General features: G+C 39.0%; 1 protein-coding gene across 1 annotated transcript in view; it reads left to right on the top strand.

Annotated features, from left to right (window-relative positions):
- Positions 1-18,693, top strand: part of KIAA2012 (KIAA2012 ortholog) — a 161,313-nt gene that overhangs the window by 34,594 nt on the left and 108,026 nt on the right. The window contains exon 8 of the mRNA XM_027873801.1: positions 3,023-3,191. Coding sequence (XP_027729602.1) covers positions 3,023-3,191 — 169 coding nt within the window. The remainder of the gene's footprint in view (positions 1-3,022; positions 3,192-18,693) is intronic.

Below are 18,693 nucleotides of genomic sequence, written 5' to 3'. Positions count from 1 at the left end.
ATGGTCAGTCAAAAGAACACTGACTTTGGAATCAGATAGCCTGAGTTTATATCCCGCCTTTGTCACCTATAACCTGCCCTTGGATAAGCCCCTTTACCTCACTCTGCCTCAGTTTTGTCACCTGTAAAATGAGGGCCTTGAACTACATGGCTTCTAAGGTCTCTTCTGGCTCTAAATCTAGGATGAATGGCTAAGGTAGTGATCTCAATAGAGAGAGAATTAGTCTCTCTTAATATTTAATTCAGGGCAGCTCAGTGGCAGGATAAAGTACCAGGCATGGAACCAGGAAGACTCATCTTCCTGAGTTCAAATCTGGCCTCAGACACTTACTAGTTGTGCAAACCTGAGTAAGTCACTGGACCGTGTTTGACTCAGTTTCCTCATCTATAAAATGAACTGCAGAAGGAAATGGCAAACCACTCCAGTATCTTTGCCAAGAAAACCCAAATGGGTTCATGAAGAGTTGGACATGACTGAAAAACAACAACGAAATACTGAATTCACCATTTCACTGAAAAGCATTCTTGGCAGTTTCAAAATGTCTTGATGATCCCCTCAAATTCATTGTCTAGTGGTCATCCTTTTGTGATGAGCCTACTCAGTTAGCCTAATGCTCTAGGAAGTCGCCTAGTTATTCTAGTGATAGCCCAGAACAACCTACTTCTGTACCACAATGACACATCAGTGTAGGACTTCCAGAGAAGAAGTAAATAACTTGACAAGTAGTAAAATTGAAGAAAATTAGACTGATTTTCGATCTATCCCCAAAATAGCCAACATTTTTATAGTTCTTTAAGGTTTGCAACTCATTTGAGCCTCACCACAAACCTTTGAGGTAAGTGCTATTATTATCCCCATTTTACAGATGAAGACATTTAAAGTATACGATACAACTGCTGTCTTAGTAACAGCAATAAAACATCTTTTCAAAAGGACCAGAGGGACTGGTTGGGGAAGGTTAGAGGTCAAGAGGAAAGAGGGAGGATTATTTTGAGGAATGGGGAGGAGACATGGCAATATGTCGTCCACATAAGAACTTGAGCTTGTAGAAATTGACCTTTGTCAAACCTGAGGTCTCTGCTAAATCCTGCCAAATTTAAATCTGAAGTAGTTTTGAGCTCAAGTTGGTGTCATTTTCCAAAATTTAAGGACATATGTTTCTTGTCCAATGAAGATGACTGGAAAAAGACAGCAAATAATCTATGGAGCCAGACATTGCTTCACCTGCTGCTTCACAGCCCTCTCTCTCTGAGTGATGGGTTGGTTAAGGCCTAACCTCATCCTGAGATTCAGTTTCAGCTTTGGTTGATTTAGGGGTGGGGTAGCAATTTGTTTCAGTCTGAAGTGGCCCTGAGAGTCACATCCAAACTGAATAATCCAAGGAAACTCTATAAGCCATATCTACTCCCCCCAACCCTGACCCCCAAGCCCCCTCCCCAGGGCCAGCCCAGAACAGCTCGGGCAATTGGACTTTACAGTAGACTTGGACATGTGACCATGGACAAATGTCTCTGACCTTCAGTTTCTTCATTTGAAAAATGGGGGCAAATATGCCAAAGTAGCCTAGTGAAATAGGGAGAACGAAGCATTGGCACTGGAGTCAGAGAACAAGGGTCGAAAATCTGGCTCTGTGACCTTGGGCAAATCACTTCTAGCTCTCCAGGTATCTGTTTTTTCCTCTGTAAAATGAAGCAATTAGCCCAGATGATCTCTAAGGGCTTTTTCAGCTCTTGATCCTCTGATCCAAACCAGGGAAAGAAGTCATTAGGCAAGAGGAAGAGAAGTACCACCCCTCTTCTATTGCCAAGATTTATGGAATGAAAATTTTCTCATTCAGTATTAAAACTACAAATTCTGCATGTTTTAATTGGTTTGAAGAAGTTAAGGCTGTGATGGACTGTCTCACAAACCCACCCACAGTTCGAGAGAATGGTTTAGATTTCTGCTTGGAGTTCTAAATGCATACTTTGTCAAAGAAATTATGCCAGCTCTATACTTGATGAATACAATTGGTGGCCAGTGAGCACCTGTGTAGTCAATGTCTCCAAAACTATAAAGAACTTATGTGCCTGTGTTTGGCTAATAATTTTCTTAATATTTCACAGTGACAAATACTACCCTACACATTTTAGGTTGAATTACCTTCCTTGTTCAAATTTAACTTCATTAGAAGCTAGCACACATTTATGGTTCTATTTCTTCCACCTCCGCCCCCAACCCGCTTTCCCCCTTTTTTCGAGAATGAAAAAAGTGTATATTTTTCCTCCTGTTAAACCAAGTTCCCTGAAACCTCACATTAAAAACATTTCTGAAGGCAGAGACCATATGTCAAAAATAGCAAACCAAAAAGGAGAAATTTTCAATAACTTCTGAATAATTGAAAACAGAAGGTTTTATTACTATCTCTATTCCACATATTTTTTTAAACAGAAGAAATCTGGGCCAAGCCTGTGACTGGTTTTGACACTCTTGGTTTGTTTTTTCAGCTACGTTCATATTAGAGAAACAGTAAAGCCTGGACACCCTGGCAACAGGGATGTTGGTCTAAACTCTGAAAGAATGGAGAAGAGTTAGCTGCCTAGAAAAAAATAGGCTCAACTGCGTAAGTTCTACTTAAACCTCTTCTGCTAAGCATCCTGACTCGGGACTGGGTGCTGAATCTCACTTTGTCTCAGTTCCCTCATCCACAAGTGAAAGAAAAAAAAAACCATTTCCTCTCAAAAGTGTCCTAAGATCATGAAATCATTCTATCTGCCTGTGCTGAATTAAACAGGGCTTCTTCACTACTCCCATTTTACAGTTAGGCAAACTGAGATAGTGGATGTGAAGGGATATGATTAGAGTTGGAAATTAGGGTGCCTGACTCCCAGATTTGACTTTAGTTCTCTCAGCATCTACCAAAGCTATATTAGAATAGTCATGAAATGATATGAAAGAAAATTATAATATCATTTGTATGTCAGGCATCAGTTTTTGGATACCTACTATATTGGGTTTGGTTTTGTCTATAATTTTCTCATAGATGCCAAAGGCTTTGAAATTACCTGCTATCACAGAAGAACCACCCAAAGCCCAGGATCCCCTGAGGAGTCAGCGTAATGACTATGGCAGCCCAGAAGAGCTGCTCATTCTTCCACTGGAGGTTCATTTATGTGCTGTGCACCAGCCCAAAGAGAGAGGACAAAGAGGAGGTAAGTGTACTGGAGATGGGACAGATGAAAGGAGATAGAAATGATCTGCTTTTAGAGATGACCCAACTAAAATGAACTTTTCATCTTCACAAAATGCATCTAGAGGGATTTAATATTGAGTTACATATATCAGTGCAAATTTTCAGCCCTGTGCCCCAAGGAAAGATTCCTTCTGGTCCTTCTTTAAGCCACTCTATTGTAGCTATTCATTTGCTTTTGGTAACTTATTTGCTTTCTGTTTTTCCTTTAGTCTGGGATCTGCACAATCCCTTTCATGTAATTTTTGTTGTTGTTCAGTCATTTCAGTTGTGTTTGATTCTTTGCGACCCCATTTGCAGTTGTCTTGGCAAAGATACTGGAGCGGTTTGCCATTTCCTTCTCCAGCTCATTTTATGAATGAGGAAACAGAGGCAAACAAGGTGAAGTGACTAAGTGTCTGAGGCCAGATTTGAACTCTGGAGGATGCGTTCTCCTGCCTTCAGGCCTGGCATGCTATCTACTGTACCTCCTAGCCACCCTTTCATATAATAGGTCCTTAGTAAATGTCTCAATGAATGAATCAACTCAGTCAGTTAACCAACCAATAAGATAACTGTCCCTCAGCACTTAACAGCCATTTATCTCCCTTTTAGGAATCAATCATTTAACAAACCTTTATTAAAATAAGTGTAAAGAATTTCACTAGAAACTGTAATTGACTATCATTTCTCTAGAAGGCTTAAATTTCGAGCCATGTAAGGAATCATGAGGTTCATTCATTAAACAAAAACAATATATATACATATATACATATATAAATATATGGCATTATGATAAGCATGGGGATGAAGAGTGTATAGTTTTGTAGGAGGGACAATAGGGACACAGATAATGACATTACTAAACAAAATATGAAAAATACATGAGATGTACTTATGAGATACAATAAGTCATAGGAGAGGGGACAGGTCAGTTCTTGGCTGAAAGGAGTCACAAAAAGTTATCATACAACAGAGGGCAGTTGAGCTGCCCCATGACACAGATGGGGAGACTTTCCAGGCATAGGGAACCGCAAAAAGAAAGAAACAGAGGTGGAAAGGGGGAGCATATTCAGGAGATGGTAAGCTCCAGTTTGTCAGAAACAGGGAGCATAAGACAGGGGACAGTTTGAAAAAGAGCTGGCAAGGTAGGTTAGATCTAAATCCTGCCCAACCTTCAGTGTCTACAGAAGATGTTTGAATTGTATTCAATATGTTATAAGCTGCTGCCAAAGATTTTTGAGCAATGGAATACTATAACCACAGTTCTGATTTAGAAAAATTGGTGTGAAAGGAAACAAGTCTTTATTAAGAAAACTGATATAAAAAGGTAAAAAACATTGACTTAAGTACCTACTATGTGTCAGGAACTATACACTTTACAAATGTCTCGTTTTATAAGATGATATTTATGTTACCCATAAATATTATAAGTAATATTCATTCTCGCAATACTCTGGAAGTAGTTATTATTATTCCCATTTTATAGCTGAGGAAACTGAGGCTGAGAGAAATTAAGTGATTTGCCCAGGGTCACATAGCTAGTAAGTGTCTGAGATTGGATTTGAATTCAAGTGTTCCTGATCTAGGCCCAGTGCACTACTCACTGCACCCCCTAACTGACAACGATCTAACAAATAGACTGGAGAAAGAAGGGCCTGGAAGAAGGGAGAGCAGTGAGAAAGCTAATATTATAATGCAGGCAAAAGGTCCTGAGGATTTGAACTAGAATGGTAGCAGTGGAAATAGTAAGGGAAAGACAAAAGCAAAAGAAATTGGGGAAAGAATTGATTGGATTTAGTTGCAGGGTGAGAGAGAGGGAAAAGAGTCAAAGATGACTTAACTTCATATAATTGACGATGAAAATGGTGACTCCATTAATAGAAAGAGGCAAGTCAGGAAGAAAAATAAGGTTTTTATAAAGGAACATTTTGAATATCAGAGCTGTCCAGCAGACTGCTAGAAGTGCAAATCACGTGTAGAGCCCTGGGAAGAGCTTGTGACTGGCCATAAAGATTTAAACGCTTCATAGTCATGCTCACTGAAATGATATTTAAAGCTATAGAAGTGAATCAACTCACTAAGGAAAGGGGTGTAGAGAAAGAAGAGACAGCTGAAGCCCTTTTCATGGTACCAAAGAAATGGAAATGAAGGTGTCCATCAATTGGAGAATATGAATGTAATGGAATACACAAAGAAAAGACAAAAAAGATGAGAACTGGGAAGACTTATATGAACTGATGCAGAGTAAAGTGAGCAAAACAAGGAGAAAAATTTTATACTCTAACAACAGCATTGTAAAAATGAACAATTTTGGGGGGCGGAGCCAAGATGGCAGAGGGAAAGCAGTGACTTGCTAGAGCTCTCCCCCAAACCCCTCCAAATACCTACCAAAAATGACTCTAAACAAATTCAAAAGCAGCAGAACCCACAAAAAAACAGAGTAAAACAAATTTCCAGCCCAAGACAACCCAGATGGCTGATCGGAAAGATACATCGCGCTAGGCTGGGAGAGGAGCACAGTTCAGCGTGGGCGCACAGGCCACAGCGACCCTGGAGCAGGCCTTGGAGGACTGAATCGCGGGCAGCTGTGGCAGTTCCCATACTTCACAACCCACAAACACCAAAGACAACTTAGAAGGTCAGTGGGAAAAGTCTGTTACTGCAGTGAGAGAAGATGTTAGATCTCAGCCACCCCAAGGGCAGCAGCTGGCTTCTGAGCTTCTGCCCACAGACTGAGGGGGAATCGAGTGGCTGATCAGAGGGGGATTGCAAGGATCTCTTTGCCAGGACTGAGGCAGGAATCTCTTGCTTTCCCAGTGCTTGGATCTGGGTCACAGTTCTGAGGGGCAGTCCTGGGGCAAGGAGGAGCACTGGCGTGGTGGAGCTTGTTGTGGTGGTGGAAAGGAAACACCTCACCCCTTATCATAGCACCTTGGAAGAACTGACACTTTTCAGGTCCCTAGAAGTATTTCTGAAAATAGCTGTACAAACCCCCAAAGCTTGGGACAGTACATTCTCCACATTAGAAACAGACTCTTACCTTAACAAAGAGTTTAAAACTCAAGTAATTGGTTGGGATCATGAACAAGCAGCACAAAAAGAGTCAGACTATATTATCTTACTTTGGTGACAAAGAAGATCAAAACATACAACCAGAAGAAGAAAACAAAATCAAAGCTCCTACATCCAAAACTTCCAAGAAAAATATGAATCCCAAGTCCCAGGCCTTGGAAGGGCTCAAAAGGGATTTTGAGAAGCAAGTAAGAGAAGTAGAGGAAAAACTGGGAAGAGAAATGAGAGTGATGCAAGAAAATCATGAAAAGCAAGTTAACAGCTTGCTAAAGGAGACTTAAAAAAATTATTGAAGAAAATAACACCTTAAAAAATAGCCTAACCCAAATGGCAAAAGAAGTCCAAAAAGCCAATGAGGAGAAGAATGCCCTAAAAAGCAAAATTGGACAAATGGAAAAGGAAGTCCAAAAGCTTACTGAAGAAAATACTTCCTTAAAAATTAGAATAGAGCAATTGGAAGCTAGTGACTTTATGAGAAATCAAGACACTGTAAAACAAATCCAAAAGAATGAAAAATTAGAAAACAATGTGAAATATCTCATTGGAAAAACAACTGACCTGGAAAATAGATCCAGGAGAGAGAATTTAAAAATTATTGGACTATCTGAAAGCCATGATCAAAAAAAGAGCCTAGACATCATCTTTCAAGAAATGATCAAGGAAAACTGCCCTGATATTTTAGAACCAGAGGGCAAAATAGAAATTGAAAGAATCCACCCATCTCCTCCTGAAAGAGATCCCCAAAGGAAAACTCCTAGGAATATTGTAGCCAAATTCCAGAGTTCCCAGGTCAAGCAGCCAGAAAGAAACAATTCAAATGTTGTGGAAACACAATCAGGATAACACAAGATTTAGCTGCTTCTACTTTAAGGGACCGCAGGGCATGAAATATAATATTCCGGAGGGCAAAGGAGATGGGATTACAACCAAGAATCACCTAACCAGCAAAATTGAGTATAATTTTTCAAGGGAAAAAATGGTCATTCAGTGAAATAGAGGGCTTTCAAGCATTCTTGATGAAAAGACCAGAGCTGAATAGAAAATTTGACTTTCCAGTACAAGACTCAAGTGGAAAATGAAGAGGTAAACAGGAAAGAGAAATCATAAGAGACTTATTAAGGTTGAACTGTTTACATTCCTGCATGGAAAGATGATATTTGTAACTCATGAGACCTTTGTCAGTATTAGGGTAGTTGGAGGGGAAAAAATTATATGTATGTATAGATAGATAGATAGATAGATAGATAGATAGATAGATAGATAGATAGATAGATAGATAGAGGGCACAGGGTGAGTTGAAGATGAAGGGGTCATATCTGGAGAATAAAATTAAGGAGTGAGAGAGGATTATACTAGGAGAAGGAGAAAGGGAAAGGTAGAATGGGGTAAATTATCTCACAAAAAAACAGAAAAGGCTCTTACAGTGGAGGGGAACCAGGGGAAGGTGAGAGGAAATGAGTGAATCTTATTCTCATAGGATTTACTTAAGGAGGGTATAACATACAGACTCAATTGGGTATGGAAATCTGTGTTACCCTACAGGAAAATAGGAGGGGAAGGGGACAAGAGAGTAGGGGGATGATAGAGAGGAGAGCAGATTGGGAAAGGGGGTAATCAGAAGCAAATACTTCTGAGGAGGGACAGGGTCAAAAGAAAGAATAGAATAAATAGGGGAGGGCAGGATAGGAATAAGGGAAATAGAGTTAGTTTTTCACAGCATGTCCACTATGGAAGTGTTTTGCATAACTGCACATGTATAACCTACATTGAGTTGCTTGCCTTTTCAATGAGGGTGGGTGGGGAGGGAGGAAGGGATTGGAACCCAAAGTTTTAAAAACACATGTTTAAAAAAAATGTTTTCACATGCAACTGGGAAATAAGAAATACAGGAAATGGGGTACAGAAATCTATCCTGCCCTACAGGAAAATAGAAGGGGAAGAGGGGGAGAGATAGCAGGGAAAGCAGACTAGGGGAAGGGGTTTTCAGAATGCATGCCATCTTGGGGTGGGCAGAGGGGCGAGATGGGGTGAAAATTTGGAACTCAAAATCTTGTGGAAGTAAATGTTGAAAACTAAAAATAAAAAAAAATTAAAAAAACAAAAAAAACTTCAAACTTTAAAAAAAATATAAAAAATAAAAATGAACAATTTTGGAAAAATTTAAGAACTCTGTTCAAGTCATGATCAACCATGATACCAGAAGACCAATAATGAAGAATACTATCCAACTCCTCAACTAATATGCAGAATGAGATACACATTTTTATACATGGCCAATATGAGATTTTTGTTTTGCTTGACTATGCATATTCGTTACAAGGGCTTTTTTCAATGTTGGGGGAATTGGAAGAAGAGGAAATAAATGCTTTGTTGAGAGAGATGGAGGGAGAGAGGGAAGGAGGGAGCAAAGAGAGGAAAGGAAGGAAAGAGAGGGACATAGGAAAGAAAGGGGGAAGAGAGGAAAGAGAGAAGAGAAAGAGAGAGAGAGAGAGAGAGAGATTGAGTGAGAGAGAGAGAGAGAGATTACAATCCAGGCATGCCCACAACAAGATATCTCTAAAACTAAGAGGAATCCTCATTGGGAGGAAATGATTATCCAGCTATGGAGAACCATGAAGGATAATCAAGGCTATTGGCAATAGGAAGAAATAAAGATTTTCTCAGGGGCAGGTAGGTGGCACAGTGGATAGAGCACTGGCCCTGGAGTCAGGAGGACCTGAGTTCAAATTTGGCCTCAAACACAAAACACTCATTAGATGTGTGACCCTGGGCAAGTCACTTAACCCCATTGCCTAGCCAAAAAAAAAAAAAAAAGATTGTCTCTAGTCTGTGTTCTTTCTTATAACTACCCTGACAGGTAAATCTGGAAGCTAGCCAGCCTATCCCGTTTCATGGACTCTGAACTACTGTCTTAAATGCCATAGTCAACCTGGCATAGTGCAAATTCCCCTGGGCTAGAAGGCCTCAGTTCTCATCCTGCTTTACCACTAATTAACTTTGATACAGTCACTTCCCCTCTCTGGGCCTCAGTATACTCCTCTCTAAAGTGAAGGGGTTGGACTTCTAATAGACTACGATGTATATATGGTGAATCTGCCTCATCCCTACAAAGGTCAGGAAAACCAGTGAGAGAGACATCATCCTGGGAGGAAAACGTACCCTCAATCTTAGGAGCAGAAATAGCTAGTGATGACCACCCAGTTGATCCCTTTTTCATTTCACTCTGTCTTCACTTTCTAGAATCTTGGAATACCGAATGCAGACCCAAGGCTAATGTAGATGGGAAATCTTTGCCAAAACTATCTCTGCAGCACGCCTGCTACTCTCAGCCACCATTGACTGTGCATCTCCCGAGGGACTCAGGTAGGAGCTCACCATTGATTCCAGGTGCCTTCTCTCTCCCTCCATTTTATTCTAGACAACTTGTTCTGGAAGGAAGGAAGATAGGAAAAACAGATTCTCCCTCAGCAGGGCATATAAAGGAGAGGTCAGTTTGTGTAGATCAAGTTCACTTGAGCTAACTTTGTTCCTAGTCCGTCAAAGTGGTGTAGAGGATTGAATACTGGACTTGGAGTGAAGAAGACCTGAGTTCGAATCCAGTCTCAGAAGCTAACTAGCTGTGTGACCATTGGCAAGTCACTGAACCTCTTTGAGCCTCAGTTTCCTTATCTGTGAAATGAATGGGTTGGACTCAGAGACCTCTATGTGGGCTCTATATCCATGATCCTGTGATCACCCTTCTGCTAATAATTTCTTGTCACAAATTAAAGGTCATCTATGGCTAAGAATGTTTCATAGGATCATAGATCATGATTTGGCCAGAAGCCTTAACTAGGAGCCATGGGTGGAAGTTGCAAAGAAGCAAATTTGGGCCTGATGTAAAAATAAACAAACATACAAAAACATCCTAAGAGTTAGTGCTTCTAATAGCATCGTGGGCTGCCTTAGGGGGAAGTAGATTTCCTGTCTTTAGATGTCTTCAAGCAAAGGAAGGAAAGAAGGAGATAAGCATTTATTAAGTGCCTACTATATGCCAAGCACTGTGTTGAACACTTTACAAATATTATCTCATTTGATCCTCACAACAAAAGGAGAATAATAATAGTATTACTATTATTATTCCCATTTTATAGATGAGGAAACTGAACCTGAAAGTGGTTAAGTGTCTTGCCCAGGGTCACACAGCTAAGAAAGTGTCTAAGACAGGATCTGAACTCATGTTGTCCTGATTCTAAGTCCAGTCTTCTCTTCACTCCATCTCTTAGCTGCCTCAAAGGCTGGATGACCTATGCTCAGTGTTGAGGACATTCTTGTTCAGGTATGGGTTGGACTGCAATACTCTATGGTCCCTTCTTGTAGTCTGTGATTCTGTAATTTAGAGATGGAAGGGACTCTTGAGATAATCCAGTCCAGTTCTTCCCTTTTTCCAATGAGGATCCTGAAGAACAAAAAGGTTAAATGATTTACCCAAAGTTAGACAGCTAGTTAGTTGTAAAGCAGGGACAAGAAATAGTATTTTTGATTTATTTGATAAACCCAAAGACCACACCTTCTGAGATAAGAACTCACTCTTTGACAAAAACTGCTGGGAAAACTGGAAAAGAGTATGGCAGAAGCTAGGCATAGACCAAAATCTCTCACCATATACCAAAATAAAGTCAAAATGGGTTCATGATTTAGATATAAAGGCTGATACTGTAAGTAAACTGGGAGAACAAGGAATAGTTTACCTATCAGATTTATGGAGAATAGAAGAATTCATGACCAAACAGAAGATAGAGAACATTAAGAAATGCAAAATGGATAACTTTGATTACATTAAATTGAAAAGTTTTTGTACAAACAAAGCCAATGCAACCAAGATTAGAAGGAAAGTAAAAAAATGGGAAAGAATTTTTACAACCAGTGTCTCTGATAAGGACCTCATTTCTAAAATATATAGAAAATTAAGTCAAATTTGTAAGAATACAAGTCATTCCCTAATTGATAAATGGTCAAAGGATATGAACAGGCAGTTCTCAGATGAAGAAATTAAAGCCATCCATAGTAATATGAAAAAATGCTCTAAACTACTATTGATTAGAGAAATGCAAATCAAAACAACTCTGAGGTACCACATCACACCTATCAGATTGGCCAACATGACAAAACAGGAAAATGATAAATGTTGGAGAAGATGTGGGAAAATTGGAACACTAATGCATTGTTGGTAGAGTTGTGAAATGATTCAACCATTTTGGAGAACAATTTGGAACTCTGCCCAAAGGGCTATAAAAATGTGCATACCCTTTGACTCAACAATAGCACTTCTACTAGGGTTGTATCCCAAAGAGATAATACAGATGGAAAAAGGACCCACATGTACAAAAATATTTATAGTGGCTCTTTCTGTGGTGGCAAGGAATTGGAAATTAAGAGGATGCCCATCAATTGGGGAATGACTGAACAAGTTGTGGTATATGAATGTAATGGAATGCTGTTGTGCTATAAGAAATGATGAACAGACAGACTTCAGAAAAACCTGGAAAGACTTGTATGGTCTGATGCCGAGTGAAGTAAGCAGAACCAAGAGAACGTTGTACACAGTAACAGCCACGTTATGTGATGACTAATTTTTTTTTTTGGTTTTTGGTTGGGCAAGAGGGGTTAAGTGACTTGCCCAGGGTCACACAGCTAGTAAGTGGTATGTGTCTGAGGTTGGATTTGAGCTCAGGTCCTTCTGAATCCAGGACAGGTGCTCTATCCACTGCACCACCTAGCTGCCCCCATGCGATGACTAATATTGATAAACTTAACCCTTTCCAGCAATACAAGGATCTAAGACATCTCCAGAGCCTCGTGATGGAAAATGCTATCCACATCCAAAGAAATAACTATGAATTTTGAATGCAGATCAAAGCATACTATTTGCTATTTTTTTCTTCTGTTGTGTTTTGTTTCCTCTTTCTTATGTTTCCTCCTGTTGGTTCTAATTCTTCCTTACAACATCACTAATGTAAAATATATTTAATAGGAATGTATATGTATAGCCTATATCAGATTGTGCGCCATCTTGGAAAGGGAGGTGGGGAGGGAAGGGGTGAAAATTTTAAAACAAAAGCTTATAGAAGTGATCATTGATGAATCAAAATAAAATAATTTTTTAAAAGTTGGGACAAGAACTGAGATTTCCTGATTCCCAGTCCAGTATTACCCTTCCCTGCCTCCCCTCCCATTCTCATTTAACTGGTTGAATCAATCAATCAGCAAGCATTTATTAAGCACCTACTATATGCTAGGTTGGGCAGCTAGGTGGCACCAGGACTGGAATCAAAAAGACTTGAGTTCAAATCTGGCCTTAGACATTTACTAGATTGTGATCCTGGACAAGTCACTTAACCTTGTTTGCCTCAGTTCTTGCCCTCATGGAGCTTACAATCTAATAGTCAGCTATTATTATTTTTATTTGTATAGATAGATAGATAGATAGATAGAAAGATACAAAGAAAGAGAGAGAGATAACCAATTCAGGAGTCTGTTTTCCTTGACTATACATGTATGTAACAGGGGTTTTGGTTTTCTTGTTTTGTCAATTAGGGAGGGGGAGGGAGGAAGGAGATAATGCAGATCAGAAAACAAAATCTAATTTTTAAAAAATGTTTCTTTTCTCCAGCATCTAGAGCAATGCTCTGCATATAGCAGACACTTAATAAATTCCATCTTAAAAAGAATCAGGAGAGGTAAAAGATAGGCAGAGGATCATTGTAAATTAAGATATACTGATTTGAGGAAATCCAGGAACCAGAAGGAGAAAACACAGTGAAGAGAATCTCGGCAGAGATAGAAGAGATACTGTCATCAAAGAATATGATAAATCATTGGATTATGTTCAGAAAGAAGAAATATATGAGGAGTTTGGGAAATAGATCAGAAGCCTAAGAAAGAGGTATGATATGAAAGAGATAGGAGACTTCAATTATTCAGACATCTACTGGGTGTCTTCTTGGTCAAAAGCAGAGCAGCTATTTCTTGGTTTACCTGAATGATAATTTCATCCTTCAAAAGGTGGAGGATGCAAGGAGGTAGCTGATGTGGTGGAAGGAGTACTGGCCTTGGAGTCAGATCTTGGTCAAGTCACTCTGAGCCTCTCTGAGCCTCCCATCTGTAAAATGAGGAGATTGAGCTAGATGGCCCATAAGGTTCATTCCAGCATAAGTCTATGACCCTATAAAATTCTATTCAGAAATTATTTCTCAACAAAAGGAAGGTGCTGGATTCTGGGGTGGAAATGATGGAAACCTTGTGAGGTTGTGATTACTCCACCTTAGAATTTATGGTGGAGGAGAAGAAAGATGGGCACATTCTGATATACACCCAAGGATTGGGGAGAGATTTCAAAGGGTTCAGAAAAAAAGGATAGGATGAATTCTATTGACTGATCTTATACAAGAGAAGTCACTTCAGGAAGAATGGAAACTCTCAACAAAATTGGGAAAACACAGAAAAGACATAATTCCAATGCAGAGGAAAAGGAGAAATTGTCTAATGAGATTGATATGGATACTCTGGGAACTCACCAACCAATTTAGATTTTTAAAAGATTCGTACAGAATATGGAAGCAAGAGCAAGTAATTGAGCAGTCATAAAAACATAGAACAGTACTGTAAAAAGAGTGTCAATAATAATGGCTAACATTTGCAAAGCGCTTTTAAGATTTGCAAAATGCTATACACATGTTAGTTTAATGGATCCTCACAAAAGCTCTATGAATTAGGTACTCTTATCCCAATTTTACACATGAGCAAGCTTAGACTCATTTATTCTAGGTTATATGGCAGGTTTAGTGTTTATTCCCTGTGTCACCTAGCTGCTCATAATCGAGATTATTGAGTCTAGGGAGTCAAGACTGGCTGAGTGTAGGGAGAAAAGTTAAGAGCAACCAAGGGGGTTGTTTTAGTTATATTGAGAAAGTGAGGAGGATCAAGGAAGCAATGGAAATATTGCTTAGGGTGGAGGGATAATGATAATCAAGGAGTAAGAGAAGAGAGAGACGTTCTAATTTTGAGCTCTAATTTTGTGTTTTTTCTCTGCCAAGGAGAATTATCTTCGGACTGGAAAGGACAGAACAAAAATGACAAATAGAGAGTTGATACTCAAGACAAAGAGGAAGAGAGCAAGAGAATACCTAACTCACTAGACCTTTAAGAGTTCAAAGTAACTACATCCTAGCTTACTGAAAGAAGTGGGAGGCATGCCTGCTGGACCATTGTGGGTGATGCTTGAAAGACTAATGAAAGAGAGAGGAACCACAAGACTAAATAATCATATATATTCTATTTTTTAAGAAAGAGAAGAGGATAATCTACCAACTCTGAAGTTTAAATTCATCTCCTGGCAAAATTAAAAGAATGGTTAGTTAACATGTAGAAAAGGAAGCAGATATGGCAGAGAGTCAATACGTCTCCATAAAGATTAGGTCATACAGTTAGATTAGGTCATAAAGATTAGGTCATACATAACTTTATTTCCTTTTTTGATAATGTCTCTAGATTGGTGCATGAGAGTAATATTGTAGATATACATTACCTATATTTGACTAAAACTCTCATTCAAGATAAAGAGAAATGGGCTAGATAACAGTCTATTTAGGTAGATTCAGAATTGTTTGAATGATTGACAATGCCTTATATAAGTACAGTCTCTATGTACACTCTGGACTTACTCTTGTGCACACTAGCAGGTAAGGCTCCAGAGTTTTTCTGTCTACATCTTCCCCTCAGAGTTCTAAGAGTACTCTGAGGGTATCTTTCTGATGTTATTGAATCAAGCCCCCATTCTGGTGTAGAATCCCAATGTCATTTGCCAATTCCCATTCTTCCTACCCCTTCTTCCATGTTTATATATTCTTATGTACCTCAAATATGAAAAACAGCAAGTTTCATACCATTCTTTCTTCTTTCTACACTAGTATATTCCTTTTATTTTTTAAAACTGTCAGAATAAAAGTAGTCCAACTCAAGTTCTCTGTTGTTTTTAGTTAATTCCCTCAATATCTTTTGAGGATATTTGAGGTTTTGAAGAGACACTTGTTTCTTTTTCCTCTATTGTAATGTTATCACTACATCATCATATAGCCCCCTTCCAACTGCTCAAATAAATTTATCTTTCTTGGTTTCTCTGTATTCTTGGATTTGTAATTCAAGGTTCCTGGTCAGCCCTAATCTTTTCATTGAAAATGCTCAAAAATTCTCTGATCCATTAAAGATCCATATTTTTTTTTCCAGTAGGATTATGAACGTCTTTGCAGGGTAAATTATCCCTGATTATAAGCCAATATCTTTTGCCTTTTGGAATATTATATTCTATGATTTCCTCTCATTTATGACAGATGCCACTAGGTTTTGTGTGATCTTGACTGTAATTCCCTGGTACTTGAACTGCTTCTTTCTGGATGCTTATACTATTTTTTTTCGTTTGATATGGGAGGTCTAGATTTTGGCTATGACATTGCTTCAACTTTTTCTTTTGGGGGTTTCTTTCAGGAGGTAATTGATAGATTCTAACTCTCTGGGTAGTTTTCTTTTATAATTTATTGAAATTTAGTGTCCATACTTTTTTTAATCATGGTTTTCAGAGAATTTAATGATTCTTAAATTATCTCTCCCTAAATTGCTTCCCAAGTCAAATACCTTAAATTTTCAAATATCTTACATTTTCTTCTTGCTTTTTCAATCTTTAGATTTTGTTCTAATATTTTTTGCTGTCTTATGAAGTCATTGATTACTGTTTGGTCTAGTCTAGTTTCCAGGAAGTTTATTTCTTGGATATGATTTACTATTTTCTCTCCTCAGCTATTCAATTTTCCTTCCAGTTCTCTCCTCTATCGGCTTTATCTCTTGTTTCATTTCTTCTAGGTATTCATGTGAGAGAGGAGAAATCCATTTTTCCTTTGACTCTCTGCTTATAACAGCCATGGAATTATTCTCTCCTTGTAGGTTGGATTTTTGGGTATCTCTGGATCTACTGTAATTCTGAATGGTGTTCTGTATATTGTATTTACTAATTTCTTCAGCTTCTGAACTGAGACTTTGTGCCAAGGCTAGAATTCTCTTTCTGCTGCATTTGTATGTAGAACGGTCAGCTCTGCTTGGCTTAAACCTGAGTCACCTAGATTCCTGTGCTGATCTTCACTTCCCAGGATTACACTCCCCTGGATCTTTAAGTTTCAGAATACTGTATCTTCAGAGTCCCTGAGCCTGAGATGTCCTGGTTTCAGTGCTGTTATACCCAGGGTTCTAGCCAACTCCAGATTGCTTCCAAGGTCCTCCCTGTGAGTTTCTAACCACCCTGGGCATTTTTCTGGAAGCCCACTACTCTCACTACTACTAGTGTGTAAAGAGCCTGGTGGGTTATACATGTCTCTTGTCCATTTCTAGGCATGCTGGGAGAACACATTAATGTTTTCTTTGCACTGGGGCTGGCTTTTCTGGCAGTATGCGAGCTTCTGTCTGACTTTTGGTGCAATTCTAGGATGAGAGGAATCACTTGCTGTAGTTCCTTCTTGGATTTCTTGATCATTTTTGAGTCTTGCACAACTTTTAGGTTTTTACTGGAGCAAGTGTACAGGAGCGAGGCTTTTACACAGAAGTTGCTTCACTGATAAATGTGGTTTTGTTTTATTTTGTTTTGTTTTGTTTTTGGAGACAGAGTTCAGTGACTTGCCCAGAGTCACATAGCTAGTAAGGGTCTGGGGTCAAATTTGAATTCAGGTCCTCCTGATTTCAGAGCCAGTGCTCTATTCATGGTACTACCTAGCTGTCCCAATAAATATGTTAACGTCAGTTACATGGCAGAGTAAAGTGCTGAACTTGCAGTCAGGAAAACCTGAGTTCAAATCCTGCCTCTGACACTAACCAGATGCATGACTTTGGGCAAGTAACTTAAATTCTCAGGTGAGTTTCCTCACCTGTAAAATGGGGATAATAATAGCACCAAACTTACAGGGTTGTTGTGAGGACCAGATTATATAATTTATAAATTATAAATTGTGCGTTGCAAAACTTAAAATATTATATAAATGCTAGTATTATTATTATTGTTATATGCTTATCAAATCTTGAAGATGACATAAAGATAAAATTGAGTTATTTATCTCTAAATGTCCTAAACTAGGTAATACATAGAGCCAGATCTGATAAGATGAAATTAAAGAGAGATAAAATGCAAAGTCTCACATTTGAATTTTTTAAAAATCAACTTCACAGGAACAAGATTAGGGAGTCATGATTAGGACAAAAGTTTGGCCAAAAAGATCTGAAGGTTTTAGTGGACAACAAGCTCAAGATAAATCAATAGCATGATATTGTGGCTGAAAATCTAATGCAATCTGAGGCTTCATTGAGAAAGGATAGACACTAATATCAATTCTGCTCTGTTTAGACCTCATCTAATGTATCGTGTTCCATGTGAGTTTTGTGTTCAGTTCTGCGCGCCATGAAGAATATCCAAAGGAGAGTAATATGTTTGGTGGAAGTTCTCAAATTAGTGTCACATGTTAAATATACCCAGGGAACCTTCAGTCTAGAGAAAACTTAGGAATAACATGTCTTTGAGTATTTGAAAAGCTGTTGCATGAAAGAGGGGTAGCTAGATGGCACAGTGGATAGAGCTCCAAGCCGGGAATCAGGAAGAACTGAATTCAAATCTGGCCTAAGAAACTTACTGACTGTGTGACCCTGGGCAAGTCACTTGACCCTATTTGCCTCAGTCTCCTCATCTGTAAAACGGGCATGATAATAATTGCACCTACTTCCCAGTGTTGTTGGGAGGATCAAATGAGCTAGTATTTGTAAAGTGCTCAGCACAGTATCTGGCACATAGTAGGCACTATAGAAATGTTAGCTCTTATTAGATTTATTTAACTTGGCCCAAGAGAGCAGCATTAAGAGTGATGGGTGGGGTTTTCTAAAAGGTAGCTTTGGGTTGAATGTAAGGAAAAGCTTCCTAATGATGAAACCTATATCCAAGTGAAATAGGCTACCTCAGGCAGAAGCTCCTCCTCAATGGAGATCTTCAAGCAAAGGCTGAATGACCACTTCTCAACTATGTGACAGAGAAAGTCCTTGTTTAAATTTGGATTGGACTAGATGGTCCATCTGAGGATCCTCTGGAGTTCTGGATTTGGGGCCAGTGGACCTCTGTTCAAATCCTAGCCCTGACATTTACCATAGTAAATCAGTTACCTGATTTAGGATGAGGCCTCAGGTTCTCATTTAGGAAATGAAGGGATTATACTAGATGATCTCTAGAATCTCTGGATCTCTGCTTCTCGTCTTCCCATAAGTTGCAGATAAGGGCTTGGCTATTCCCCAAAGGAAAGGCACATAGTGAAAACCCAGCCACATAAAGCACTTGTCCACTGCCCCCTTTG

This window comes from Vombatus ursinus, unplaced genomic scaffold, assembly GCF_900497805.2.
Source record: "Vombatus ursinus unplaced genomic scaffold, bare-nosed wombat genome assembly UNPS02014802.1, whole genome shotgun sequence".
Classification (NCBI taxonomy): Eukaryota; Metazoa; Chordata; class Mammalia; order Diprotodontia; family Vombatidae; genus Vombatus; species Vombatus ursinus.
The sequence above is the reverse complement of the archived record's forward strand: the minus strand, read 5'-3'. Positions and strand labels throughout refer to the sequence as shown.